Genomic DNA, 27,362 nt, shown 5'->3' on the forward strand with positions numbered 1-27,362 from the left:
AGAGAAGGTTGCTCATTTATTTATTTATTTATTTATTGTTAGTCTTGTTGCTTTTAATTAGGTTCTCTCCCTTGTTTTGTGCATTAGGGCTTCTCCATGACCTTGTGCCTGTACTCATAGCATTTACAAAGCAAAATCAGTTTTCATTCTTGGGAAAGAAATGGTGACCTTCTTAAAGTGTAACTTAACCAGGCTTGTATTTTGTAAATGATCTAGAATGAAAAGCCTTACCTGTATTTTTCGCTTTCCTTTTTCTTCCAGTAATCCTCAGTGTTGGCTACACCTAGTGATCCAGAAATAATGAATCCCTTCTGTTTTCTTAGTACTCTGGGAGAGGATTTCTGTCAGGGGAACATTAAAAGCAGAATCTTGAAACTCAGTGATGAGGTGGCTCCCAGGCAAGGCCGAGAGGGGAGGTAGTTGACTGGCGCCCTGGAAAAGAACGGGAGCGCAGCATGTGAAATGCCTACTGTTACCGAAGCTTTTATTTGCACTTAAAGTAGTTAAGTCTATAATTGAAGTTACTCAATATTTGGTTTGTAGAGATGGTGGGGCACTGAGCAACAGGATTACCAAAGGCTTTGTCTGTGGAAGTCTGAATGAAAGTCTTAATTAAAACAACCATGTTGGAACTCTTAATAGAGACGGTAAAGCATGTCTTTGAGACACTACAGTTTTTCGGAATTGTGGAAAATGCTGTGACATCCAGGTACCCTTTTGAGGAAAATGCTCATTCATTTTACGGCGACTTGTCTATCTATCTCAGATGGATAATAAAGGCAAAATAACAGGAAAAGTGATTTCTATCTATTGTTTTTTTTACTATTTTATTTCTTCTACCAAGGAGTCTCTAGTCTTTCCTCTTGAGGAAATGACTCTTCTGTTGCCTTATAGCAATGCCCCTTTGCCAAGAGTAAGCCTCTCTTTGAAAGAGAGCTGGCTTGAACGCGTGTTTAGTGTCATACTGACTTGTAAGAAAACACAACTCCTCCAGCAGTCTGATTTGACCTGTTTTGCTTTGACATTGCAGCAGATGCAGTGAACAATGCAGCTGGCTATGGATTCAGTGGAGTTGATGAAAAAGGCACTTTCCGCTGGGACCTGTTGTCCAATTTGAATATCTGGAACATTGAGGTGAGTTAAAAAAGTGACTGCATTGGCATAGTTATAGAGAAATGGGCACGATAATGGGGAGAAGCTTTGCTGGAAGGAAAATAAGTCCGTGCCACCAGGCTGCCCCTCTTTAACATGAAGAGGTTTTGTATTTTATCTGTTGGGCAGATAAAAAGCACCTGTCACACAGGCTTCATCACTCTCTGTATTCAGGTTGCATTTCTAAATAGTTTATAGAGGGCTAATAAATGATTAATCAGATGTTTAATAAATGAGCAGTCAATTACTGTAGATAGTGGCTGAGTTCAGCAGGTCAGGAAATTGCTTGCAGCTATGATTCTCTACCATCTGTGGTGGATTCTGTTTATTTACTTCTAACAGTCTTCCACTTTTGCAACCCAGTTGAGATGGGTGGTGTTAGCGAAAGAGGCTGCCGTAAGTAGGCATTGCACAAACACTTGTGAGGGCTGGGTCCCTGCACATGCCTGGAGTGCCTCTTGTAAATGCCGAAAAGCAAGGGTTGGAGAGATAACAGGTGGAAACTGAGCAACCTGAGTGGGAACTGGCAGGACCACATAGAGCTTAGGTGGCTGCCGATCTGGAGCTCCATCCAGCAAACCACACTGTTTCTCAAAACATCTGTCACACATGTTTCTTGTGACTGTGGTATACTTTTAACATCCATTAGTCTTTTGTAAGCTATTTATGTTTGTTTCTCTAATGCAAAAGATGGCAATTGTAGTTTGTTTGCCCCGAAGACTATTTTGTGAATGCCAGTGAGATGTGATAATGTTTGTGTCTGAGACTGCTTTCTAAAGGTTTCTTTTCTTCAGAAATAGGAGGAGCTTCCTCCTGTAATTCCGTAGTTATGATTTTAAAAGGAAAAGCAGATGAAAATAAGTTGACTGCTTTATTGCTGAATGATCTGTGACTAAGTGAATGTGCTGTAATAGCTCTTCTCAAAAACAAAAGAGCCCGTGTAATTCTTCATTGAAAGATGCCAAAACTGGAAGCATCCTTATACATTCTCTCTTTCTCAACATCCTTTCTCTGCCTTTTTTTTTTTTTTTTTTTACCTTAATTAATCCTCAGTGAACATCTCTCCTTAAGCGGTACAGAATACACAGCCCAGAAATGCTTTACGCTCCTTGATGATGGCAGCACTCTAGATACTACTCTGAGATCTTGAATCAATATCTGATTTGGTTTTGGGGGCAGGAGGTGATTCCTACCTTGATGGGCTGAGGCAATTTCTGCTTGAAGGAGGAAAGTGAAGTGCAGGCAACGCTCTTTAGTCAAGCCAAATTAAGGAAACAGGAGCCTTTGTTCCTCTCTACGAACTGAACTGTAGGCCCCTCAAAACGTTTTCCTTTCCTAGTCACACGGACAATAGAGATCAGGGTGGAGAAATTATTTTCAGGAGCATAGGTAGAGTGCTTTCCATTGATTTGGTCACGTGTGCAATGATCAAAAGAGAGGCTACAGAGACCATTATTTTAGGAAAGTCTTGAACTGTCACTGTACGCACCAACAACAATTCCAGGAGCTGAAGTTTGAGTGTGATTGTACAGTGCATTTTCAGCAGGTATAGCCACCTGCATATGCAAAATTGTTTAAGAGTTGGGAACTTCAGTGCTAAATATGGCTAAGAAATTACCTGATCTGTAGTAAAGATAAGCACATAGCAAGAGCTGTGAGGGCATTAAAATGTGAATGGGCTAAACACACGTTGGGGACTTGAAAGCCTTGGCAGCGTGCATATTTTGACAGCCAGTGACTACTGTCTGTCTTGGTAATGTAACAGAAGAACTTAAAGGAGGCCAAAAGAGAGTGACAAAATTAGTTGGAAGAGAAATGATATTTTTCTTGGCTTCGCTTGGTGCAGTAATGCAATTAAAATGTGGCAGTACCACATTGGGAATTGTTAATCATTTTAACTCTTTAAACACAGACGCTGAAGTGCGAGCCTTCAGGATTCTGTGTAGAAGTGCAAAAATGTCTACATTTTCCCCTTGGAAACCTTTGCTTTTAATCCATCTTTTCAGTGTGCCCTTGCCTTCAGCTGATACAGGAAAATAACGTGGTGTCACAGAATCACGTCCTTGCTTGGTGAGGGGGTCCTCAGAAGTTTCTGTTAGCAGGCAAGGAGCAAGAGGGAGTGGGCATGGGGAACCACCAGAGGTGAAGTTGACCAGGATTAGGGGAACTGGTGCTGAACAGAGCCCAGCAGTCCCCTAAAGCTGGGGGAACTGGTGCTATGTGAGGGTACAGGTGGTTCTCCCAGGACCCTGGAGTCCACTCTGGTTTCTCAAGCTGGGCAGTGGCTGAGAATTGGGTTCTAAATTTAGTCCCAAATTTTTTTTTTTTTTTGGTCCATGTGTTTCAGTCTTCCCGCTTCCATCTCCAAATAATAATGCATTTCTTTTAGTTTTCATAACACTTTGTTCTAGTAGCACTCTAGGGAAATCCAGACTGCGTAATGGGTGGCAAGATATCTCTTCCAAAAATGAAGCTGTTTATGAACTGAAGGGAAGGCCAAGCATTTAGAACAAGAAAGCTTTTCAGATTTCCTTTAATTTGAAAAATAACCAAACATTGTATTTAATTTTGCAAAACAAAGTGAGATTTTACAGCAAGTGCCAAATGTTAGCGGTGAGCAATCAGCCTAGTTAATGTCCCTCCCAAAACATATTAGTGCAACGATGGACTGTGGCACAGTCTTCACAACAGTTAACTACTAGAATTAATATTTTTCCATGTATCTCCTCTCTAATTTAAAATGCAAGTATTATCTTACAGGTTTCAGTGCTAACATTTCATGTGAACTTCTTTCTTAGACTGCGACAAGTTTTAAAATGTACATTGAAAACTGGAACATTCAGACAGCTGCCTGGCTAAAACGGTAAGAATAATGAAATAGTAATGTGCTTGTGAAACCCAAAACCTCTAGATGGCCTGGAAAAACACCGACTGGTGAATCTCATAAACGTGTAGCCTCTTGTCTATCTTTGTTTCCTGTGTCTGCAACAGTTGGTGGAATACAAGGGTATTTGGTACAGTAGTTTTATTGCTGCAAATGTAAGATGCCTGTGTTTTATATATGAGCAGCAAAGCCATAAACGAACTGTTCAGATCTTCCATAATAAAAAGTAACAGCATTTTGATGGCATCTTTTAGGCTGCTCTTTGCCTCCGTTATTCTTGTTGTACTGTTTCACTTTGCTATGTTATGTTTCCCATGTGTACGACTCCTGGCGGTGAGCCTTATGTCACTGGGATCTATTTCAGCTAGAACTGGAGAGAAGTTGAAATCTTCAGAGCCCCATTGTAGTCCAGTTTGGAGTTACCAGAAGATGCTTGCTAAGGAGTCCCTGTTTAGGATATAGAGAAGAGACTTCTTAAAGCACTGAGATGATCTGATTTTAACCCGTGACTGTTAAGGCACTTATAAATATTAGCATAAGTCCAAGTGAGACTTGTTATGTTTTTTGGCATGATTAAAGCTCAGTGTACAGCCAGTGGTGAGGTCTGAAATGCAGGCACAGATTTATGGTAGTTATCATGGCTATCTTTGTTGTTAAATATATACATCTTAAAAGTCAATGGCTACTATTTTTCATGATTCAAATGATGTTCCTGATAAAAAGTGCATTATCTTGACTCAGTTCTTTGGAATGCAGCATTTCAGTTAAACCTCAGATAGCCAAATAGACCAGTTGGTGCATTCTTGAACTGGTATTATTCGCTTGCATCTTCGGAGTAAGGTTTTGGGCTGCTGAAGTTAGCAGGAATCTCCTGCTTTGCAATAGCTTATAGCGCTCCCTTTTGTTCCCAGCATGACAGATAACAGTGCCTAAAAATACCGCTGTTCACCAGTGAAGGATGCGGTCACGTCTCTGTCCTTCGACTTGCTCTCGATCTGCCATCAGCGTTTGGAAGGGTAGTGTGTGATTCCAGATAGAGCTATAAAGCTGAAAGAGAAGTCTTGCCTGCCCTTTGCCCCGTTATTTGTTTACTTTGCCCTGTTATTTGTTTAAATGCTATGCGCACCAGGAATATGTGTACAGGTGCTCTTTGGATACTCAGTGCATAAAAGCGTGCTTCCTCTTTCCATGTAGTGCTCCTTGTAAATGAAGGGAGAGTGCCTCATGCCCTTGTCTGTAACTGAGGAAAGATAAGACTGTTAAGAAAACAGAATAAGACCTTAAAAACAGAGAAGGATTTGAAGTGCAGTTTCCATTGATCAGTTGTATTCAGTTGCTTCTTGTTTTGTTTTTGTCATTGCAGTGTTTGCTATGACAGAGCTCCCTGGTACCCTACGGCGTTAACATTTATCCTGTCGGCCCTGTGGCATGGTATCTATCCTGGATATTATTTTACATTTCTCACTGGAATCCTTATCACACTCGCAGCCAGAGCAGTATGTACCTTTCATTGTTCTTTTCTAAGGCCCATAGTAGATACTATCCATCTCTCAACTGCAGGAACCACCCTGACATAGTCAAGCAACTTGTCCCTGCTGTGAACCCTCTTTCATGCGTTCGTGGCCTTGATGTTCACCGGAACTTTGTTCTGTGTTGATGCTAATTACCGAATACCCCCAGCAGTTATAACCAACACCAGTTCTGCATGTGCTGCAATGCTGTCCTTGGCTGTCAGAGGAAACATTGCTTGTGAGTGTACAGTTGGTAGTACAGCCACCGGCTATGTCCATGCCGTCAGATTAGCTTGGGATCCAAGATTAAGCTCAAGTCCAGGCTTTTGCGAGGTCATGTTGCCTATACGCTGGCGTGTAATCAGCTCTGGGTGCAATCTTTCACAAGAAGGTGTTATGGGTTGAGCATTAGCCCAAATTTGAACTCTTTCATGTGGATGAAATTGATGCAGTAAACTGGTCTCTGTGTTTATGGGCCTCATCTTGGGTAGAGTCACCAAAGACAGAACAGTGATAAATTTATCGCTGTTAAATTTATCACTGCTGATCTTTCATGCTGAACCAGGCAGTTGTGCAGGGCTGGAAAGCACCACTATGGTTTTTCAGAGTTTGACTATGGATAAATAACCAGGTCAATTTGAAATGTGAATTAAACTAGTGATCAATATTAACCGCTGTGGCTAGAGCAGGTTGCTGAACATGCAGTCTTAACATGTGCTTTGCCTCTCATTTATGAGGATTTCATAGATGTGAAGCTAAACCATTATCTCTAGGGAACAGCACATGCTTGCAGGTATAAAAACATACTTGTTCATTTAAAGTAACTTTGTTTCACTGTTGATTACCAGTAAAAAAATCAAACCAGGAGAGGGAAAGATCAAATCATAACAACTCCCCTCCCCAAACATATTGTGCCAGATACCCAGCATGAGAGTCTGCTCTCTGTCATTATCGCAGAGGAAATTGGGGGACGCTTCTCTGTTTGCCACTGGTTGACTGTGGGATCTTGGATATGCCAGTCGATACACTTCTGTCTTCCTAGTCTTAGTGCTTTCTAACGGGTGTACGAACTTTTCTGTAATACTGATGCCGAGGATAAGTGGAGAGTCATATGCTGTAATGTGTCTGCATGACTTTGCTTAAGAAATGGATTTATATAATTTTCTGTTTACTTTTCCCTGACCTGCAGATAAGAAACAATTGCAGACATTACTTCCTCTCGTCAGTGCCTCTCAAGATAGCCTACGATGTTGTTACTTGGGTTGCCACTCAGCTGGCCGTGTGCTATACTGTTGCACCGTTCGTTATGTTGGCTGTTGAGCCCACAATTAAATTCTACAAGTAAGTTCTCTACTCTTGACTGTTATTCTCCAGACCTGTGCAGGCTTTTACTAAATAATCCAAACCACACTGAAAAGCAGTTGGCATTTCATCAAATTTGAAAGGAGTTCAAACAGGATGTTTAATAACGTGTAAGGGGTGATTTTTGCACTCCTGTAACTTAATGAGATAATAATTATGCCAAAGCAGAGCACTTCACTTCTATTTCTCAGTCTTTCTGTGTTCTTATGTGACTTTTCTTGTATTAAGTTTCCTTTTTCCAAACAGTCAAGTCTCAACCATTAACAGTGGCCAAGGCTGGAGAGTTTAAGAGTAATGCGAGTTGGCAGTTGGAAGGACTCGATGAGAAAAGACCACGTTTCCAGCTGCCAAATGTGTAGAACAGGAGAAGTGATCAGTCAGCAGGAGATAAGGAGGGTGCCTTCCCTAATGCAGAGCATTACTTCTTGAAATGAGTATGCTTTTGTTTTTGAATACTTCCGTAGATTCCTTATGAATAAGAAAACAGTGGTGTTGCAGAGTATATTGGATATACCCTAATAAAAATAATTTGAAATAAAGAAGTTGAGAAAGTAATTTGAAAAGGGAGACTGGACTACATTGCTTTACTTACTTTTCTTTCATTCTACAGTGAACTGTCAACATAGAGTAACAGGTTTTGGCTAAGAAGAAAGACAATTCCCTCCTCTAACATAAAAGACATAAAACTGGTAGTCAAGATAGCCGCTGTCAGGAAGACTGTTTGAAGGGGGTTGAATTTTGACATTTTCAGTCCCTGTTTCTTAAAACATTTGATTTCAACACAGAAAACTTACCATATAAAAATGACTCCAAATCATTCTTAGTTTCGGTAAGGTGCTTTCCCAAGTACCCTGTTAATATCTAATTTTTCTGTCTTTCAAGGCAAAAGTAGCAAACAGCAATCAAACAAAAAAGGAGAGAAAAGACTAAGATATTAAACTGGTTTATAAATTTGCCCTCTAAGTGAAGTTGGTTCCCTTTGTGCTACAAAAGGCCATTCCATGTAGCAAATATTAATGTAATTGTGTGAGATTACATTGTTAACATCAAAACTACAGAAATAAATACATATAGAGAACTTGCTAGCACTATGCCAGCATCCACGAAGGCAGAAATGTTACTTTTACCAAAGTTCTGAACTAAGAAAATGATTTTCCATCTTTGCCCCAAGTTGGGTCATCACCTTAATATTGTTTGCCCTAGTGACTTTGAATGTAGTTAACACTTAAATTTAGAGACTGTTAAGGAAATCTGGAGCACTGCACACCTAGCAATGATCTTAAGCACCTTACAAGGATATCAGAACTGTGATAGGAAGCGTAAATGAGACCACGGACAGGTACATCTCTGTGGTTAAGAGCTGGACCACACCACTGCCAAATGTGGTCCTTCCCAGGCTGACAGAGCCTCAAGTAATTGGTTTAAGTATCTTTTATTTCTGCTCAATCTTGTGTATACCAAATTATTTGAAATAAAAATAGGTGATATTTAATTAGATGTCAAATCATGATGTCTCAGAATAGTTGCCTTCAGAAACACAACCCTTCTGTAAACATTATTACTGGACCTTCCCCAGTTAAAAGTTGAGTGTTTTGATTTATTGCAGCTCTCAGCACTTGGAATGACTTTTTTTTTCTTTCTGTCACTTTTTTAAAAAAAAAAAAAACTTGTACAAGTTTTATATCCTATGTGTGAAGGGTGTTTCTTCAGAAAGCAGGCTTAGTGTGCTCTAACATTACAAGAGAGATGGGCTGAATAAAACTAGAGTTGAATTACATGGGTTCATCTGAGCTGTTAGACTTTGGATTATGGAGTTTGCTGATTGATTCCTTGCCTCATTAGCATCCACGGCAACGTTTTCATCGACGCCAGCAGATACCACATGGATAGGCTGCGTGAAACTCAAGGGTGTGTTTTTGTGCATTCTAGGTCAGGTTCATACTTTCTGCATTCATCCCTCAGCACTGAATTCTGCACGGACTTACTGAGGTTGTGCAATTCATGCTATTACCGACAAAAATATAACATTCTCTTTCTGCTCTTGTTCCCAGGTCTATGTATTTTCACATGCACGTTCTAAGCATCCTGGTGTTGCTCGTGTTACCGATCAGACCTCAAGCCCACTCCATAAGAAAGCCTCAGAATCAGGCCACGCAGAACTCTGTTAAAAGCAAAGACAAATGATGCCTCCAAAGAAAATTGCTGACATTGGGAAATCAAGCTGTCATGTTGGAAACAAGCAAAGAAGAAGAAAAACGGGTGGGATGAGGGTCGAAGTAGCAAACAAGTGGCATTTCTATTGGTTATCTTAAAACCTTACTGGAAAGGGCAGAAAAGAGCCTGGATGACTGTATTTCAAATTATTCCAGTTAAGAGAGCTTTTACAGGCAACGTTTACAGGCTCATGGGGCATTTTGATTTTTTTTTTAGTAAATATTTTTATGAAGTGTTTTTATATATTTAAACGTTTTCACACAGAGAGGCATTTTTTGCTCTTTTACAGAAATATACAATTATTAATCAGTAATCTGGTGATTAGAGGGACAGGAAGCAGCTAATAAAGAGTTAGACCAGCTGCCTTTGATAGCCTGGCGCTGTGGGCAGCTGGCCCGGGGAGCTTTTCACCTCCTGGCTCTGGAGAGAGATGATGCAACTAGAGAACTACGGGCAGGGGGTTGCTCAAGGTGCTGGTGCTGACTTCTGCCCTGGCAGGGAGAAGAGGGAGCGGGGCTTTCCCCAGCAATCCCCAGGAGCAGGGACCTCAGCCTGAGCTCGGCAGCAAGGGTGTTTCACGTGCCTTCAAACGTGACACCTGCTGGTAATGAGGGCAAGACGTGTCCCTTGGGAATAGGTGTCTGGGAGCACTGGCAACTGGCTAGGCCAAAATCTAAAGCCAAGTAAAAGCAAAATGAAAAAAACCGACACCCTTTAGAGTAAAAGAAGGGACATACACCCTGTGTTGTGCTTCTTTAATGATGCAGCTGGTGCTTGTTGCTACGTCTGCCTTACTTTGAGGTTTTAGAGTGATGCAGCACTTCCATTTCACTGTCAAAATAACTGAGGGGCCGTGCAGGTTTAGTGTTTTAAAGCTTGCAGTTACGGGTTAAATCTGAAAAGGTTTTGTAATGGATCAGATTGTTCTACTCCAAAACATCCTGTCTTGTGGAGGGGTCACTTTCCAGCGGTATAACACTAACATGAAATCTGAGCGGTAATTATCATAGTCCTAATAAATCATTCTCCAGAAAATATTGTGATGTGGTATGATCATCACGAGAGTCAAGACCACGTCCTTATATGATCTTGACATGTCGCTTAGCCTGTTGGTTCAAGTTTCCCTGCTTGTAAAGTCCTTGGCTTACAGGGATGTTTTGAGGCTTGATTTCTAAGAGCTTGTTGTGCATTGAGATAACCCGCTGCAAAATGCTGTGTCAGGTTTTTTATTTCATTTTTCTAAAATCCACTTACCCCAATAAAACAGGGATGGTACGACACATCAAAACCGACTAAACCATTTTTTAAAATTACTGTTTTCCAGGAATGTTTTTTTCGGGATTTAGTAGAAGAAATTCCCTTGTTAAAGTATTGGTATTGCTTTATGATCATTTAACTGACGTGTGATTGAGCAAAGAATCTGCTGTTTACTGCGTTCTGATCTTTATGTCAGATTAAAATTTTGCAGAATCCTAACATTTTTGGAAGAAACAAATTGGTGAAACCAAAACAAGTTCCAAAAAAAGTTTGATTTTTTTTCTTTTCTCTGGTGGGAAGTTTTTGTCCTGTGACCAACTCATGATTTAGAGCATAGTTCATGAAAGAGTTTATTTGGTAATTTATTTCGAAGGTGAGATGGGATTAAAAGGTTGATCTGAATAAACAAATTACTTTGTGTCGCCGTCTGGCATTATTAATCGCAAACGTCTGATGTGAAAACGGGTGAATGGGTGTGAGATCCCTCACGCTTGTGAGGGGAGATGTTCAGGTCTACTGGATCTTACAGAGCGTGGGGGCTTTACACACTGCTCCTGCTGAAACAGAGACGATCCCCACTTGTTCTCGTGGCAGCTTTGTCCTTGACTTGGTCAGTCCTTATTTGTCCTCGTGCGTGTGTTCTCCTTGTGGCACTGGCCTCAGTTGCGTCTCGGGCATCTAATGTTTTCCTTGAGGTCTGGCTGCACCAGCCCTGTTTCTTGCGGGAGGGAACCGGGGTGCATCCCCAGGGAGGATGGGGCTTGGGTGCTGCTGGCCATGGGATCCTGTGGGCTGAAGCCAGTCTGCCTTCACCTCCCAGAAACTGAAATGAATTTCTATGAGTGCTGGCAGAGGCAGCGTAACGCGCATCAACTCCGGGCTTCGGCAAGCCTGCAGAAGGCAAATGTTTCCGGCAGATTGGCTTTACCGCCTGCTTTGGAAAAATAAATGCACTCAAAGGGGTCTGCAGGTTTGTATCATCTGCTCTGTGCCTTGGTCTGCAGCCCTTCCCAAACTGCTCATTCAAGAGAGGCCAGATATTATCAGTGCGGTTTCTTTTCTGGTGTTTCACCTAAGTGGAACTTGCTTAACTCTAATACCGTCAACTTCTGTTGTAGTTTCAGCTTCTGCAATGTGATGAATTAGTCAGGGCTAGTGAGCAAACTCTTGTTCTCCTGTCACGTTGTCTTCTCAGCCTGAACCTCTCCCTGGAAACAGGAACCCCGGGCTTCGATGAGAACTGGTCGTGTGGATTTAATATGATATGTTACGTGAATTAAAATTGAAATGGTCTTTTTAAATGTATTTGCAGGGAAACTTATTGGTTGAATTAGTCTTAAAGCTTGGAGCGGGTGGGGGTCGAGAAGGACATTAGCTAAAATCTTTGCTGTATGGGGTCTGCTGTTAGGCTAGGTAGCTTACCTAGCCAAACACGGCAGTCCTGCAAAGCTAATGCAGAGTGGATTTAAATCGCTGTAAAATTTTTCTTTGAAAAAAGGCTGTTAATTTTTGTGCTACCTTTCTCAATCCATTGCGCTGAGTCGTCATCTCCTTTTCTTCTTCTCAGGGGGCGAAAATTTGCGTTTATAGAAAGGCTGCAAACAGCCACTACTATTTAGGGAAGACTTGTGCTAGTAGTGTGCGTCTACTTTTCACAGGAATATATAACTCTAAGAGCCAAAGTAGAAAGTCAGGTGATAAAAGTGTGATGTTGGGAACTCAAGTACTGGCCTTGCACTACTTGGTCTCTTCTTGGAATGCTGTAATTTGAAGATGTGCTTCGGTGATTAAAATATGTGATTGTGATTACCAGTGTGTTATTAGTCTCTAAACCCTCTCTGGGTTCCTTGTGCTGCAAAAAGTTGAGGAGCCGAAGCTTTTAGAGAGCTTCTGAAGACAAAACCAATGTTGATGGTTTGTAAGAGAGAAATATGGGACTATTGGACAGAAATTAAAAAGGCAGATTGTACTGGTTTGACAAAGGTTGTATTTTAAATGTAGGAATACCAAAAAGACACCACCACCATCACCCCCTTGGAACTGAAGGCAAATTCTATCTGCTATTTTTCAGCACATTTGGCTGCATTAAAACTAAGCTAGAAGTTGAGACGCACTTAGGAGAGAGGACTGAATGAAGAGTAAAGCTTCATTTCAGCTTAACTATGGGTGTGGTATTTAAAGAAGCAATAGCTCATCAATTTCTTCAATGGACTAGAAGCACAAAGTACGTTCTTTTACTGTCCTGTAAACTGTCCCCCTCCTTGAGTACATTCCTTGCATGTCCCATTGGAGCATGCCAAGCCACGGAGGCAGCACGGCAGTGGGATACAAGGTGGGCAGATGTTTTTCCTCCCTTTTTGGCTGCTCTGTTCTGCGTGCATACATTGCACATAGCTGGGATTTTTGCATCACTTAAAATGAGGTAGGCGGGTGAGAAGGACGTAGATTTTTACTCTATTGGTAGGTGTTTGCATAAACCTGCGCTTAGTTCTCTGTTTGCATGTGTAAAAGCAGGCTCAGCAAACTAGATCCGTATCCTTTCTTAGAAATACAGGTTGAAATACTGACACTCAAGGAAGTCTCGCAATAAAATTCCTGTCAGTGAGGTCAGTGTCTCTGGTATTTCAAGGGATAAACTATCTCTTTATCTGTGAACTGGGGACTTCAGAAAAATATTCTGCTGGCTGCAGTAGTAAAGGGACTAAATAGAAACTTTAACGTTTAAGAGTGTGTTACGAGGAATGCCTATAGTCCACATGTTGTGGACAGAGGAAGAGCATGTCTCTCCTCATCCTTGCCCAAGACAAAGTGACGTGCATGGCTGCATATTGAAATATCAAATATTCTTTGAGGTACCATTCTCTTTCTTTATGTCACTGAACTGATGTACTTCAGCTCTCGAGGGCTAGAGGCGTTCCACTGCGATACGAAGTGGGAAGCCTTGCCTGACATCTCAGCGTGAGTACGAACGCACAGTCTGCGCTTTAAAAAATGTATTCTTTTGTGCGGCGTCGGCCTGCTGCTCCCTTTCTTCTCAGAGATGACAGTAATAATATGCACGAAGCGTGTGCATTTGCTCCGGGTGGAAACCGCAGCCTTCCGAGCGCTGGTGTGACACGAAGCGGCAGCGCGTTTGCTGGGTGTTACATTTACGAGTAGTGCCCTCTGTGGGCGACTGGACCCCGGCGAACACTGGAGTGAAGACTCAAGTGTGCTGAGGAAGGGGCGCCGCAAAGGCGAAGGTTTTTGGAGGAGTGCAATCGCGCTAGCTGCAGGACAGCGGCTGGTTTTCGCACGGGCGATAATGAGCGTGTTTTGCTTCGGGGCAGGAGAGCAGAAGAAATTGAAGACCTAGGTAGATTGGAGAAAAAAATATCGTTACAGGAGGAAATGCTGCCTTGTTGGGAGGAGGTGTTTTTATGCCTGAAGAACTTGGGGTACGCTTTCGTTCACCTGACCCAAGTATGGTCTGTGGAAGGGAACCACAGGATGGGGGAAAATCAGTTCTGAGAAGTGCCCCGAGCCTGCCCTGAGGACCTGATTTATTTTTCATCCCTAGAGCTGCTCTGAAAGTGAGACCCTGGGTTTGCCTGGAGGCTTTTCTGCTGCAGCGTGGCTCCCTGCGCACCTGGGTGAGGGGCCGTGCAGCTTACCTGTGAGGGCCTGGCACGAACGGTAGGCAGCAGATCTGGGAGCACACCATACAGTCAGTTTTCCTGATCCCCCTGTCAGATGCTGTACAGGCAAACACTGCACCCAGTGGTACTGGGAAAAGAGTTCGGAGCGTACCGAGGCCGGTAGATACCTGTCATGGTGAGACAGGGTGAAGGGAAACGCTGCCAGGGCCCAGACACGCTAAGCAACTCTTGCCTTGTCCAGGAGTGGAAACTGGTACCCCTCTTTGTCCGAAACATCTTCAGATGGTGACGTTGTCACTGCTCTGAGACACATGGATTTCTCTTTGTTCGTATTTATTCTTGCCTTGATGGCTTCTGTATTAGTGCACTTTTCTTTTTCTGCTTAAATTGTTTTATTTGTGTTTGAGAAAGATGGTGTTATGTGGCTATTTTATATCTGATCAGGGAGATACAGAACTAAAGGCAACCTCAGAAGATGTGAGTATAGGAATAGATAATGTGAACACGTTCTAAGTCTATGAATTGATTTACCTATCTGTGACTGATGTGGGGTTTTTTGCCCGAATACTCCTAAATGACACCTTCCAGTGTGCAACAGATGGTCCAGGTTTCCCCTGGAGGTGTCTCGGGAAGCAGCTCGGACATAAAAGCCCATTTCTGACACCCACAGGCCCCCCTGGCTGTCCTGGTCCACGGCTCCTCCAGGGCAACCGCGTGAGGGGCTGCCCGGGATGCTTCGGGGTAGTTTGGGGTGCTGGGTGCTTCCTCCTTCTCCCACCCTGTGAACACGTATGCGATCCACAGCGTGCATGAGTGTGTGAAAGAGAGAGACTGCTTGCAACTTCAGCCCTCAGTGTGCGAACGCGGGTGCAGGGCCCCTCGGGTACGTGAAACAAGAGAGGATCCTCGCACGAATCATGAGCTGAAAGACAGCTCGCTTTGGGCAGCCGACAGCAGAGGTAATTGCGTAGGGGGGGACCGGAGGTACGGAGAGATTGTGGCAAGGGACTGCGAGCAGGCGAGAAGGAGCAAAAGGCAGCTGTCCGAAGTGCCACCGGAGACGGTGGCAAGGTTTGCCTGCTGCGTTTGGAGGAGTCTGCACTGGGCCCAGCACCGGTGGGGCCGGAGGCAGCCCCGTGGGAAGGACGGTCTGCCACGGTGTAACCGCAGGACCTGTGCGGCACTGAAGGAGGGGGCTGCAGCCTTGTTAGCTGCCTCGGTCTCCGGGTATGTGCCTGTGCCTGATTGCCAGTCCTGGGCGTTTCAAATCCCAAGCTGGATGCTCTCGCGCTTCCCCCCACCCCAATGAAATCAAGAGATGCTCTTAAAATACAAAATGTCATCCGGAATCTTTAGTGTCTTTATATTCGCCTTCTGATCTCGGCGCCTTTGAAGCCTGTGCATTCAGGCTGTTCCCAGCGGCGAAGGCCAGAAAGGCTTCTGGAAACGGCGGCTGTCAATAAGACCATTTCCACGCCGCGCCCAGTTCCCCGACGTGTTTTGCAAGAGATGTAAAGCCACGATGGGCACGGGACCTCTCCTCTCTCCTTGCTCTTTTCTGCCCAGGGTTTCGTCTGGCGGGAGGGACAGTGGCAGCAACTGCCCGGAGAATGGGAAGCGACATTATCGGCGGCTTTCAGAGAGCTGGCTTCTGCCGAGCGGTTTTGTTTGCAGCCAGCCGTGTGGTCCCAGCGGCGCGCTATTGGCCTGCCTCAATTAGGCTTCTTGACTGATGGCCAGTTTAATGAGCCTATGTACAGAGGGTCATTCAACATGGCAATTATACCTATAAATCTATTTGCAGCAGGGCTCAAATAACCTTTTGCGCACAGTTCTTCATAAAATGACTGTCTGATTAATTAACATTAATTTATCCACTGTATGGAACCAGATGCAGTCTGTATGAAAGCCTCCGCTCTGATGTGCTGGCGCTGTGTGAACTGGGAGGATTTGGGGATGTGAATGGCTCTGATGTTGTTTAAAGTCTCTCTCTTAGATTTCCCCTTCCCCCCTGCGCCGCCCCCCCCCCCCCCGCTTTCTTCCTCTGTCTCTCTCTCTCTGGTCCCAGTTGATTAACATTCCAGGGCAGCATCATATAACAGGGGGCAAAATTCAATTAATTGAATATGAAATATTTATAACCCTACTCTATGTGTCTATCAGAGAAGGGTCCTTAATAGATCTTCTCATTAGCATGGACTGGTGACTCACTTCTCTGCTTTCACAGTCATTTGGAATTAAAATCCAATTAATCTAATGTCCCTGTGAATATTATTAAACTATTTGAAAAACTGCATAGAAGAGATATGAGGTAGGGGGTGAGGGGCTAAGAGAAGAAGAGGGAATATGTTTTGAGCTCATGAAGATTCATTTCTTCTCTGTTAAACACATAGTCTGGAAAGACTAATTCCCTGTTTTCTGGAAAGTGGATAGCTAATTCTTAATAGCAAAAGCCCGAGAATAGAAAAATAACTTGCTTTCTACCAGCAGAATTGTTGTTGTCTTTGAACAAGTGAAGAAATGCCCTTACCTCCTTCCACCTTCCAGGTTGCTCCTACTTCTTGGGTGCTGATGTTAGCCTGAACCGGTGGACAGATTTACACAAGGTAAAGGCACCACGAGATAATTTTGGGGCTCGTCCCCAGATCTTGAGCAGCGTTCAGCTGCTCTGGACTGTGGGGCTGGCTCTGTAGCCAGAGGCCCCACCTGCCCAACCTGGGGCACCGCGTGTCCCTCCGGACCCTTGCAAGGAATTTCCCTTCCCGTGGGGAGAGACGGGGTGAGACTGTACCTTCCCAGAGTGAAAACAGCCAGAGCACGTAGCTCCCCGGTCTGGGGAGTGCTCCTGGACTGCCTCGTATGGATGTAGCCTAGAGGACTATTTAATTGTTAAATATCTCTGTCTCTTCAGAGAATAGGGCACTGACCTGAAACTCAGCAAGGAGGGATCTTAACCATGAATTTCACATGCGAACTTTGAGCAGGAGGCAAGTTTCTAAATTGAATATTCCCCTAATGGGAATGACTTGAGGACAAAATCCTTTAATGACTCAAAGGAATTCAGAGACTGCTGCAAGAGCGTGTAAGTCAGGAGATAAATATTTCTGAGCTGGAAGAATATTCTGGATACCCAGATACAAAATGTTCCTCCTCTATTTTAAAAAACAATAAATTAAAAGATCTGCCCACAAATTTTGTTCTGGTTTTGTTTGTTTGCTTTTTGTTTTAGGTGGAAGTAGCCTATTCCTTTGAACACTGCCCTTTTTTTTTTTTTTTTCTTTCTCTGCTAGAAGCTGAGTTCAAACATTATCACAGAACATAAATACACATTAAGACACAACTACTATACATCCAGTGCCTTGATGAAGCCTTATAAAGCCAGGCTTTAGAGAGACTGAACATACTTCCCCTGGCACAGAGGTACAACCCATGGGAGACACTTAGCTGTGTAGTAATGCTGCTGTACAGACTGTAAACCAGGAACAAGGAATACTTGTGCGTATTGGGCAGAGGTCAGGCTCAGGCACTCCTTTCTTTCAGCACATCTGGAGTTGTCACCCCTGTATCAGCCAGTTCCGATTTATTTATTCTGCCTAGTAAAACTGCAGGCTGCGCCTGTGTGGTACAGTGAAGTACAGCATGCAAATCGCAGCTGCTCTGGACTTAATGCGGCAAATAAATCACAGGTGAACGTATATGTATTTTTAATTTACTGAGGGAGTTCTATGCCTAACGTGCCCCTTTTCCCATTATTGTAACCCTGAAAGTCATCTAGATCTTTTTAAAGTAGCGTAATTTACTAGTAATGAAAATTTCATCAGCTGTTTGGTTTGGTGCACCGAGGAGCTGAAGTCAGGCCCGGCAGAAACATATTCCCATTCACGGTAAATCTGAGCGAGAAGCCTCTTAATTCAAACAACAGCTTTTCAGGGAGCAGAAAGCAAGAACTGAAATCTTAACCCTCTTCGCTCTGGAGAAACCGCGGTACCTGAAACGTGGTGGCACCTTGCGGGACAAACCCAGAACGCCCTGAGGGTGCACCGTTGGTCTGCTGAGAGCTGGTGCCACTGCAAAAAGCTGCTATTTGGGCTTGGCAGCATTTCATACCTGTTTTGTCTGTCTGTCTGTCAATCTATATTGATTTGTTGCTGCTGACCTGCTATGATGGATATAGGGAGGTGGCTGAATCTGAACTACAGGCTTAAAATTTTATTATCCAAGGCTCTAATTGGGTTTGCTTTTGATGTTAGAAGAGATCGATTGTGGCAAAACTCTTGACTCCAACCCAATTAAGAGAAGAAACAAGTTTTTCTATTCTGTAAGTCTGTGCTTTTCCTGCAGCTGGTCACTGGATGTTGTCCCCAGTTTATTCTTATTCCCCCTTCCATCCTAGCCAGAGATAAATGTGGCAGCCCTTCTCAGTGGCTTCCCTCTCCCTTTGTCTGTTGTTTATGGTCTATGTCCTAGCTTAGGCTCCAAGCCCCAGTGGTCAGGGACAAATAGTCTTGATTGCGCCTTTCCCGGGGATCTTTGCAGCAGGAAAATAGAGAGAAAGGCAACATAAAGTGCACTTGTTCTGTGCTGTGAAGATTGCACTCCCACTTTGCGCTGGTATAAAATGATGCTGCTGCTGAAGGGCAGTGGAAAATCAAATCTCTGGGTCTTTTTTTCCAATCTTCTGTAGTCCCCTGCACACTTCAGGCGCTGTATTAATCATTATAATTTCTTCCACATTGCCACTTTGTCTGTGAGCTTCCTTTGAGCAGTGTTTTCTGTTTTGTGCTCTCTTCCAGCAGGCTCCAGCTTTTCTGGAAGCGGTTGCCTGAGCTCTTTCCCAGGGCGAGGGTATGCCAGCCAGTGCATCAATCCACTTTTGTTTTCATTAAGCCAGCTTCCTGCGAAGTTTTCAAATTAATTTTAATGCCTCCCTCAATTTTAAGGCCTATGAAAAGACCTTGGTTCTGCCTACCTTGGTGAACTGGGACCTGTTCAGGAATCCGGAGGATCCTTTTGCCTTGGTGCCGGGGGTAACTGTTTCCCCCACCTCCGTTCAGCGGGTTCTGGCACTATCAGTCCGAAAACATCCGGACCCCCCAGCACCCCCCCGGGTCAGAGGATGGAGATACACTTCAGATGTCACACCCCTGTCCCACAGTGTGCTGGGTCGGGCAATCCCAGCAGGGCAGTCCTGAGCCTCGCGTCCCCATGCTCGGCCGGCTTGTCAGAGCCGGCGTCGTTCCAGAAAAGCCCAGTGGAAGCTCGTGGGGAGCACTTAGGCTGAAGTGACAAGTGACATGGGTTTCCTATGCAGGGTCAAAAAAAAAATATCAATAAAGGGTTTGGTTTGTGTCTGGCCTGCAAGTCAAAAGGGTGCAGCTTGTGCGGACTTAGTTATGTTAGCTTCAAACTAGCTGGCTCTGTGGCAACGTAGAATCATAGAACCCTGTAGGCTGGAAAAGATCTTTAAGATCATCGAGTCCATGGACCTTGGCGTGGGCTCAGAGTTGGCAGAGGCGAGGGGGGATGAGGACATCCTTGTACCAGTGAAAGCTGTCCGTGTTGCATGCTAAGTCAGGCATCTGTGACTTGTGGATGGTTGTGGGTCTGCAGACAACTGCCAAGAACTCTGCGAGGGAAAGGCAAAACTGACGTTAGCCCTACATTTGCGATTTAGGCATCTTCACCACCAGTGGAAAAAAGTTTAGTGGTCTAAGGATCAAAAAAAAAAAGCTCACCATGGGGCAAGATGCCAGATTGCACTGGGTAACCCCTTTTCTGCTTTTTGCCTAGCTCTCTGCTAAGTATCTTTAACAGCTCCCTTTTCTGATGAAAGAAAGGATGTGTGTGGTAACACGGTCTGGAAAGCATTTGTCTCGCTTGCAACGGGTTGCTCAGTCTGCGCTTCCAAGGGACACCCCCTTCCTTTCTAAGAGCTGTCTCACGGTGACAGGATATGGGGGGACAAACCAGGCCGCAGAGAAATAACCGTCCTGTGCCTCTAGAGTCACAGCTCTGCCTCAGTGGAGAGTGGCCATGAGCCGCAGTAAGGCAAATGGAGCCAAACAACGTCCAACCCCTTTGCACCTGTCACAGAAGCAACATCACTGAGGTTGGGGGTAACCTGTGGTGGGCAGATGGTCCAGCCCACCTTGCTGCCGCTTGGAGCTTATATGGGGATGGGGGGAAAGGGCAAAATACTGATGAATGGGTCCCACAGCCAGCTTTCTGCGTCTAGTTTTCCCTTGTTCACACCAGTAAGGGATTCGGACGCTGAAGTTGGCAAAGTGGCACTGCCAGAGCCTGTGTGTCGGGTGGAAGGGACCGGAGGAGAGACTCTCGCCTTTCCCCTGCTCCCAGGTACCTTTCACAGTTCAGGTGTTTTAAATAACAGAAAGGGAAGAAACTTCTAAAACCTCTCTATTCGCAACAAAGAAAGAGAAAAAGCTGCCAGTTTTCTGATCAGCTAAAGCCTCGTGGTCTCGACTCAGCCATTACCTGGTGCCCCAGGAGGCTTTTCCCAGTCTGATGGCGAAAGGAGCTCCTCTGCCAGTGCCCACCTAGTACTCCACAGCCTCAGATAAGGCTGAGACCTGGGTGGCTGAGAGATAGCCTACTTTTCTTTTTTTTTTTTCCTTCCCAGCATCAGGCTGCAAACAAAAATACCTTTTCTGCCCTCGTATTATTAGCCATATGGATGGCACCTTTAGTGCGTGCTATTCATTGCTATAATAGCTGCACCTGTGTATAGCAAGCGCGCTGGAGCTGCGGCAGCTGTGGGCTGTAATTGCAAAACATTATTTTCTGTTTCTCCCTGAAAGCTTTTTTTTTTTCTTCTTTTTTCTTCTTGTTGCCGCCGCCGTGAAGGTCCATTTATAATGACTGCAGACCTCTTTCGTTCTGCAGGGCTCCCTCTTCCTCTTACCCCTATTTCTATATGCTGGAGTTCTTCAAAGAGCACCCGTGCGAGCGCCCGTGCCGTCTCACGTGGGTGTGCGCCTGGCAGCCTCCACATGCGTGTCTGGCGGTGACCGGGGTGGATGGGGCACTTGTGGCCGGAGCTGGTGCTGTGTGGTCAAGCAAGGGGCCGGGCTGCACCCGTCATTGCCCCCACTCCTGGGCGGCAGGCCTTTCTGTGGGTTGGCGCGGAGGCTCCGAGATGATTAATTCATTTGTTCCTTGAATATTCTGCCCCTGGGTGCCTGCATTACTGGGAATCAATTTAGTACTTTCGGGCCTGGATTAATGCAAGTGCCGACGGAGCATGCACAGGAGGGAGGAGGGGGATGGAGTCAGGGGAACAGGGGGATATCCAGGACACAGCTAGCAACTCTAAAAAATGAAAAATAGAGAGACAGAGTGCTTTGAAAAAAAATGTTTGTTCATTTGTTTTTCAGTCCTCTCAGCTATCATGCTAAATTCAGTTCACGGAAATGGCAACGAGCTAGTCAGTGTTTCAGGTTGTGCCTTATAAATCAAGGCTGTAGCAAGGAATTTGAAATGTATGTTGATGCTGGCTGTTCTCTTACCTCCTGCTGTAATGAATTCATGTCTGCAGACAACAGACACAATTATTATGGAAATTACACACACACAAACACTCAGAGGAAAACAGGTTTGGTTTTTTTTTTAGCTCTTGCTTTACTGCTCTTAGTCCAGGTCCCCAGCACCTGGCTGGGCTGTCACAGCTAGTGGCAGGATTTTGCCCACCTTCTGGGGCATCGCCACCTGGGTGTAGAGCTGGGGGTGCCTCCACCTCCCAACCCAGTGCCCGAAGGCAGAAGCAGGAAAGCTGGGTGCCCAGCTTGGGGCTGAACAGCAGAGCAGTGGTGTGGGAAATAACCAGCCATCCACTGGTAACTCCGAGGAATAGAATTAGAATCACAGAATCACAGAATGACAGGGGTTGGAAGGGACCTCTGGAGACCACCTAGTCCAACCCCCCTGCCAGAGCAGGGTCACCTACAGCAGGTTGCACAGGAACGCGTCCAGGAGGGTTTTGAATGTCTCCAGAGAAGGAGACTCCACCACCTCCCTGGGCAGCCTGTGCCAGTGCTCTGCCACCCTCAAAGTAAAGAAGTTCCTCCTCATGTTTAGGTGGAACTTCCTGTGCTCAAGTCTCTGCCCGTTACATCTTGTCCTGAATTGTTAAAGTTGGAAGCGACCTTTAAGCTCTTTGAGTCCAACCATCAACCTAACACTGCCAAAACCACCACTAAACCATGTCCCTAAGCGCCACCTCAACCCGTCTTTTCAATACCTCCAGGGGTGGCGATTCCACCCACTTCCCTGGGCAGCCTGTCCCGATGCCTGATAACCCAGAGGAACGTTGCCGTAATTAAATAAAATCAATAAAACCAAGTCCCACTAAGTGTTCACGCACGGAGCGTGATAGCGTGGCGAAGGGAATCCAACGGCGGGTGAACGGGGCTGATGTGCCGATAAATTGAGCAATCCGTGCCCCCTCCCCCGGACACCCGGGGCCGGGGGGGTGTCGGCTGCCTCCGCTCAGCCCCGGTGCCGCCGGCAGGGCCGGGGCCGGTAGGTGGCAGTCCTCCCTCAAGAATTTAATTCTCCTTAATCTGAGGCACACCTAATTTGTTTCTCCTCCAGCCCCAAAGACTAAGTTATGCAGCTTTTTTCGGTTTTTTTTTGTTTTGTTTTGTTTTTTATTTTGTTTGTTTGTTTTGTTTTGTTTTTGTTTTGTTTGGTTGTTTGGGTTTTTTTGGGGTTTTTTTTGTTTGTTTTTTTTTTGTTTTTTTTTTAAAACCTCAGGTTGTGCTGCCAAAGTGGTTTTTCTTTTCTCTCCGCCCCCCGCCCCCCCCGCCCCCCCATTTTCTTTCCACAACATTATGGGGTCTTCATTGCTGCTCTTTGTTACTGCCCCAAAAGGTTAAGGCAAGGGCAGGAGTGCGGTAGAGGGATTTCAATGAGGCAGGGGGGGAAAAAAAAAAAGCCTCAGAAGAAATATTGTCCAGATGACGATACACCTGAGTGCTGCGTACAAACCCTCCTTGAATGCCACAGCTTCGTCGCTGTACCAGGAGCTAGAAAATGTTAGTGTATCAACGTTTTTTTTGTTTTGTTTTTTTTTAAGGTAGTTTATGTGGAAGTTTCCTGAATTCAAACTTTTTTGGCCTTCATGCATACGTGAAAGCTGTTCTCCAAGTGTAAAAGTGAAGTACTGAAGGGGCTGGATGGTGGCATGGTGCAAAGGGTGCTTTGTAATGCCATACGTGTTTCATGGCTGCCGGTACGTCTGACATGAAAATGCTACTGAGGAGCATTTGCAAATGTTGCCTTTTCTCTCGGGTCCTTTGAAAGTGGCACCCACTCTAGAAATTTTCCTGAAGAGGCCAAACACCTGCGAGGGACAAGGCTGAGCGTTCATGGCCAGCTACCGTCCATCTAGTGCATCGTCTTTTTCCTTCCCTGCGAATTTAAGGCATAGGCAGTGGCAGGATGGACAGCCCCAGAGAGGAAAGCCCTCAGCGCACAAAGCCAGCACAGCAGCAAGGGCAGCTTCTGCTCACCTCCAGAGGCACCACAGACCTGCATGCAAGATTTTCATAGGATCCATCCCTCGGGATGCTTGGACACCATTTTGAGCCTGCCAGCATGGGTGTAAGTTAACGTTACCTGTCTCAGACATTAGACTGAGGTCATGAATTGTCTCCAAAGAGGCCATTGAGTGGCCATTACAGAGCAGCGAAGTTTGGTCAATAGCTTGCTGGGTTGAAACCGTAGCATGGTGCACAGCGGTGATGGGTTCCCACCTAGCCTTATTCATCACCATGCTCCTCAGCCTTCCTGGTTTGGTTGCTGTGAAAGAAATCATTTTCTAAACCAACAGGACAATGCTGAGGAATCTTCCTCGTGGTGGGGAACAGCTTCATCTGGATTTCAAAAGCCAGACCGAGCCTTTGAACTTTCTCCTGTTGCTGCTCACCTTTCTCTGTGTGCCAGGTAATTCAGTTAGGGGGAGCCATAAACAGAGAATTCTATTATTTCCCTTGAAAATGTGGTTTGTTTTTTTTTTTTAAATATATTACCTCATTAGGAAGTTAATTGCAAGGCAGAGGAAAGCATCAAGTGTAAGCTGGCTTTACTTGTGCGACCGCAGCTTTTTTGTGCCTTTACTTCCGAGAGGAAATGTCAAAGGATGGATGAGGCGAACAGAGTTTGATCATGATACAGCAGTTCTTACCTCCATGTTGCTGGCTAAAACCAGCTGAGGTCTGCGTAAATAGCTGTTACCATCTGTCTGTTGTGAAATGATTTGATAGTTTCGAGTTGTGTTTCTATGGGACAAATTTCTATTTAACAAGAAAACACCAGCGAAACAGGCGCTCTTGCTAATCGTTAGCAAGGCCAGAGATTGAATAGATGATGGAAACTGAATTTCTTTCTCATCTAGCTCTTGTCAACACTGCGTGAAAAATAGAGCAGGCCTTGAATCGGGAAAACAGCTTCATCAAATTTTGAACTTCCTAAGTTATTTTCATTGTGCAGGGACGAGAATGGACTTTTTTTATCTCTTATGAAATAAGCCACAGCATCCTTTAATGAAATTTGTTATCAGAGTAACTCTTGAGATATTTAATTTACTGAAAGTAATTTTTTTTTCAGAGAGGAAAACCACTCAGTAGTAACTTTGGTGCTAATTTGGTTAAAAATGATGACAAATTTTTGCAAACAGAATGGAAAATCCTGAAAAGTGTCATTTTTTCCAACTAAAATGTATTTAATGCAAAAGTTCTCTGTTGTTTCCAGGTGAAAAAATGTGTCCCAGCCATTACTGAATATTCATTCAAAGCCAGGTTTGGCTTTTCTGAGCTATTTTTTTCTTGCATGTAATAATTAGTAGCGACACTGGAAATCAGATCTTTAGCTGACGTCCATTTGAACTCCCTGCAGTTGCCTGTCTTTGAACATTTTTCCAGATTTTGAAGTGTTTACACCGTTTTTTTTTTCTTCTGTTTTTTTTTTTCTTTTTTGCATTACAGCCACACCAGCAGACTTGAGCGAGGATTAAGATCCTGTTGTGAGCGGTGTTGCGCAAGCACGTAGCAAGAGGCAGTTGCTGACCCAAAGAGTTTTACAATCAACATCATGAAGGCAGACGACATTTGGGAATGGAAACAGGCAAATGGAGACAGAGGATCTTGTCCAAGCTCAAGGCTGGGATGAAATACAGATTTCCAGCATCCTTGTCCAGGGCCTGACTCATGATTGGCTCAGGCTTTCCCACCCTGACCCCTTCTTCAGCATTTTCCAGTTGGGTGGACTTTTCCTCTGGCTTTCCCTCCCATTTCGCACCACCTTTTAGGGAGGCACCTCCTTCGCGGTCACACCTGAGAGGGGACAGCTGGGAGGAGAGGTCAGATGTCAGAGGAGATGGCTCAGCGGCTGGCTCGCCCAGCTCCGAGCCCTATCGCCAGCAGTTGCTGGAGCCAGATGCTTCAGGGGTATAGAGAAGAAACCCACAGCAGGCAGTTTTGAAATGGCTTACCCCCGGGAATGTTTCCTTTGAACTGCTGTCAATTAAAGTATGACTTGTGGCCTCCAGCACTACTTTTTTTTTTTTTTTTAAATATTTACTATGTAAATTTTAGATGTTCATGTTACCCAGACTTGTTTATGCTTGGTCTGCCTAATTTAAACTAAAACAGCTCCTCAGGGCAGAGTTCTGGTCTTCTTACATTTGTAAATTACCATGCCCCCTCTAAAATCGTGCACATTGTAATAAATAAAATAGCAGTGCTGGGTCCTTCTGGTTTTAACCAGTGATTCCCAATCTTTCCTTCTTTTTTTGGTGTTGGTTAGATACACTGCTTGGGTTAAAACTGTCTTCATCCCAGATTTTAAAGCAAAAGAAAATTGTATTCAAAGAGAACCAAAACCTAGTCAAAGAGGTGAGGACTGTCTTTGGGATATCCGTATCTTTGTTTCTGTAGCCTTTTTGATTTGGGCACCTGAGACACCAAAAATTCCTCAGCAGTGAAATTCAGTATCCAGAGTCAGATCTTCAGCCGGGATAAGTCAGGCTGCTTCCCCAGTGACAGGGGGAACGTTAGGGCATGGCACATTGAGGCTGCTCCGGGGACACCCACCAGACAAGATTCATTTTGGGGATGGCTTGTGAAATGGCATGAACCCCCTCAGAGCAGAGCTCCGTGGAGGCCACCACCATCCTCCTGCCGACTCCTGGCACAGCCATCAGCCAGGCTGAAACCAGTGTGTGGTGGGAGAGGTGGATAACTCAGCTCCTCCCCAGACTGGGCGAAGGAGATGTAGCTCATATTGGGTCTTTCCCAACCTGGTATTTTGGATGACATGATCTAGTGGGAGGTGTCCCTGACCATGGCGGGGGGTTGGAACCAGATGATCTTTAAGGTCCTTTCCAACCCAAACCATTCTGTGATTCTCTGACTTGGACACCACCTAACCTGGAGCTTGCAGGGCTTTTCCCCAAAGTCTGTTAACTGCTCCAGAAAGTGCCGCTAAACCTGATTTGTGCGAGCACTTACAGCAAGTTTCTTGCGAAACGTGCTCAATAAGGCCTAGTGCACGTGCTAAGGAGGTGTGCGTGTTGAGAGTGAAAGCAGCCGCCACTGCTTTTGAAAAGGAGGAGGTACCTGCGAGACTTGTGGTCCTGATGCAAGGCATACTTAACATCAAGAAGGGTTTGGCACCTTTGTTGTAACCCCTCTGGATCGTACACCTCCACCATGATATTGTGGATGGCTTTTTCTCAGAGCAGGACAAAGAAAAAAGGTTTTTCAGGGCAAGATTAGTTTATTTTATGTGGTAGCTTGAGTTAGATTTCACTGTGCTTGTCTAAACGTTGCTAATCTAGCTGTGAAGTAATCGAGGAAACCGCATTACAGTTACACAAATGTTGTGAATTAAAAAAAAAACAACCACCACCCAAATCCAACTCTCTCTGGTCTGGCCTTACTGAGAAAAATGAAGATAAACAAAACCTCGCGTGAACTCTGGCCTAACCCTTGTCCCCAGGTCTGGCTGAGATTGAAGATGAGTCATTTACTGTGGCATGATGGTGAAAATGAGCATCTGGATTGGGTTTCTAGCATGCAAAAAGCCCCACTGTGCACACCACAGTCCTGCGCACTGAAGTGGGATGAAACATTGATTTTTTTCAACAAGTGGATTGCTAGAGCTCTTGTCCATCTACCTTCACCCCTTTCCCTCTCCACAGACCAAACTGGGAGAGGTCAAGCAGAGGACCTCCTACCCCAACGCATGCTAGCTTGCATCCTCAGAGAGAAGCGAGCACGCTGCCTTGCCTGCCTGGGAGTAGGGCTCAGATGCAAGCCTTCAACA

At 44.9% G+C, this 27,362-nt stretch overlaps 1 protein-coding gene across 2 annotated transcripts in view; it reads left to right on the top strand.

Annotated features, from left to right (window-relative positions):
• Window positions 1–10,802, top strand: part of MBOAT1 (membrane bound glycerophospholipid O-acyltransferase 1) — a 58,102-nt gene extending 47,300 nt beyond the window's left edge. For both annotated transcript variants that reach the window (XM_074575823.1, XM_074575822.1), the window contains exons 9-13: window positions 1,031–1,134; window positions 3,951–4,015; window positions 5,400–5,532; window positions 6,737–6,888; window positions 8,961–10,802. In XM_074575823.1, the coding sequence (XP_074431924.1) occupies window positions 1,031–1,134; window positions 3,951–4,015; window positions 5,400–5,532; window positions 6,737–6,888; window positions 8,961–9,093 (587 nt within the window). In that variant the 3' untranslated portion in view covers window positions 9,094–10,802. The remainder of the gene's footprint in view (window positions 1–1,030; window positions 1,135–3,950; window positions 4,016–5,399; window positions 5,533–6,736; window positions 6,889–8,960) is intronic.
• Window positions 10,803–27,362: the final 16,560 nt, after the last annotated feature.

Source organism: Larus michahellis, chromosome 2, assembly GCF_964199755.1.
Source record: "Larus michahellis chromosome 2, bLarMic1.1, whole genome shotgun sequence".
NCBI classification, from domain to species: Eukaryota; Metazoa; Chordata; class Aves; order Charadriiformes; family Laridae; genus Larus; species Larus michahellis.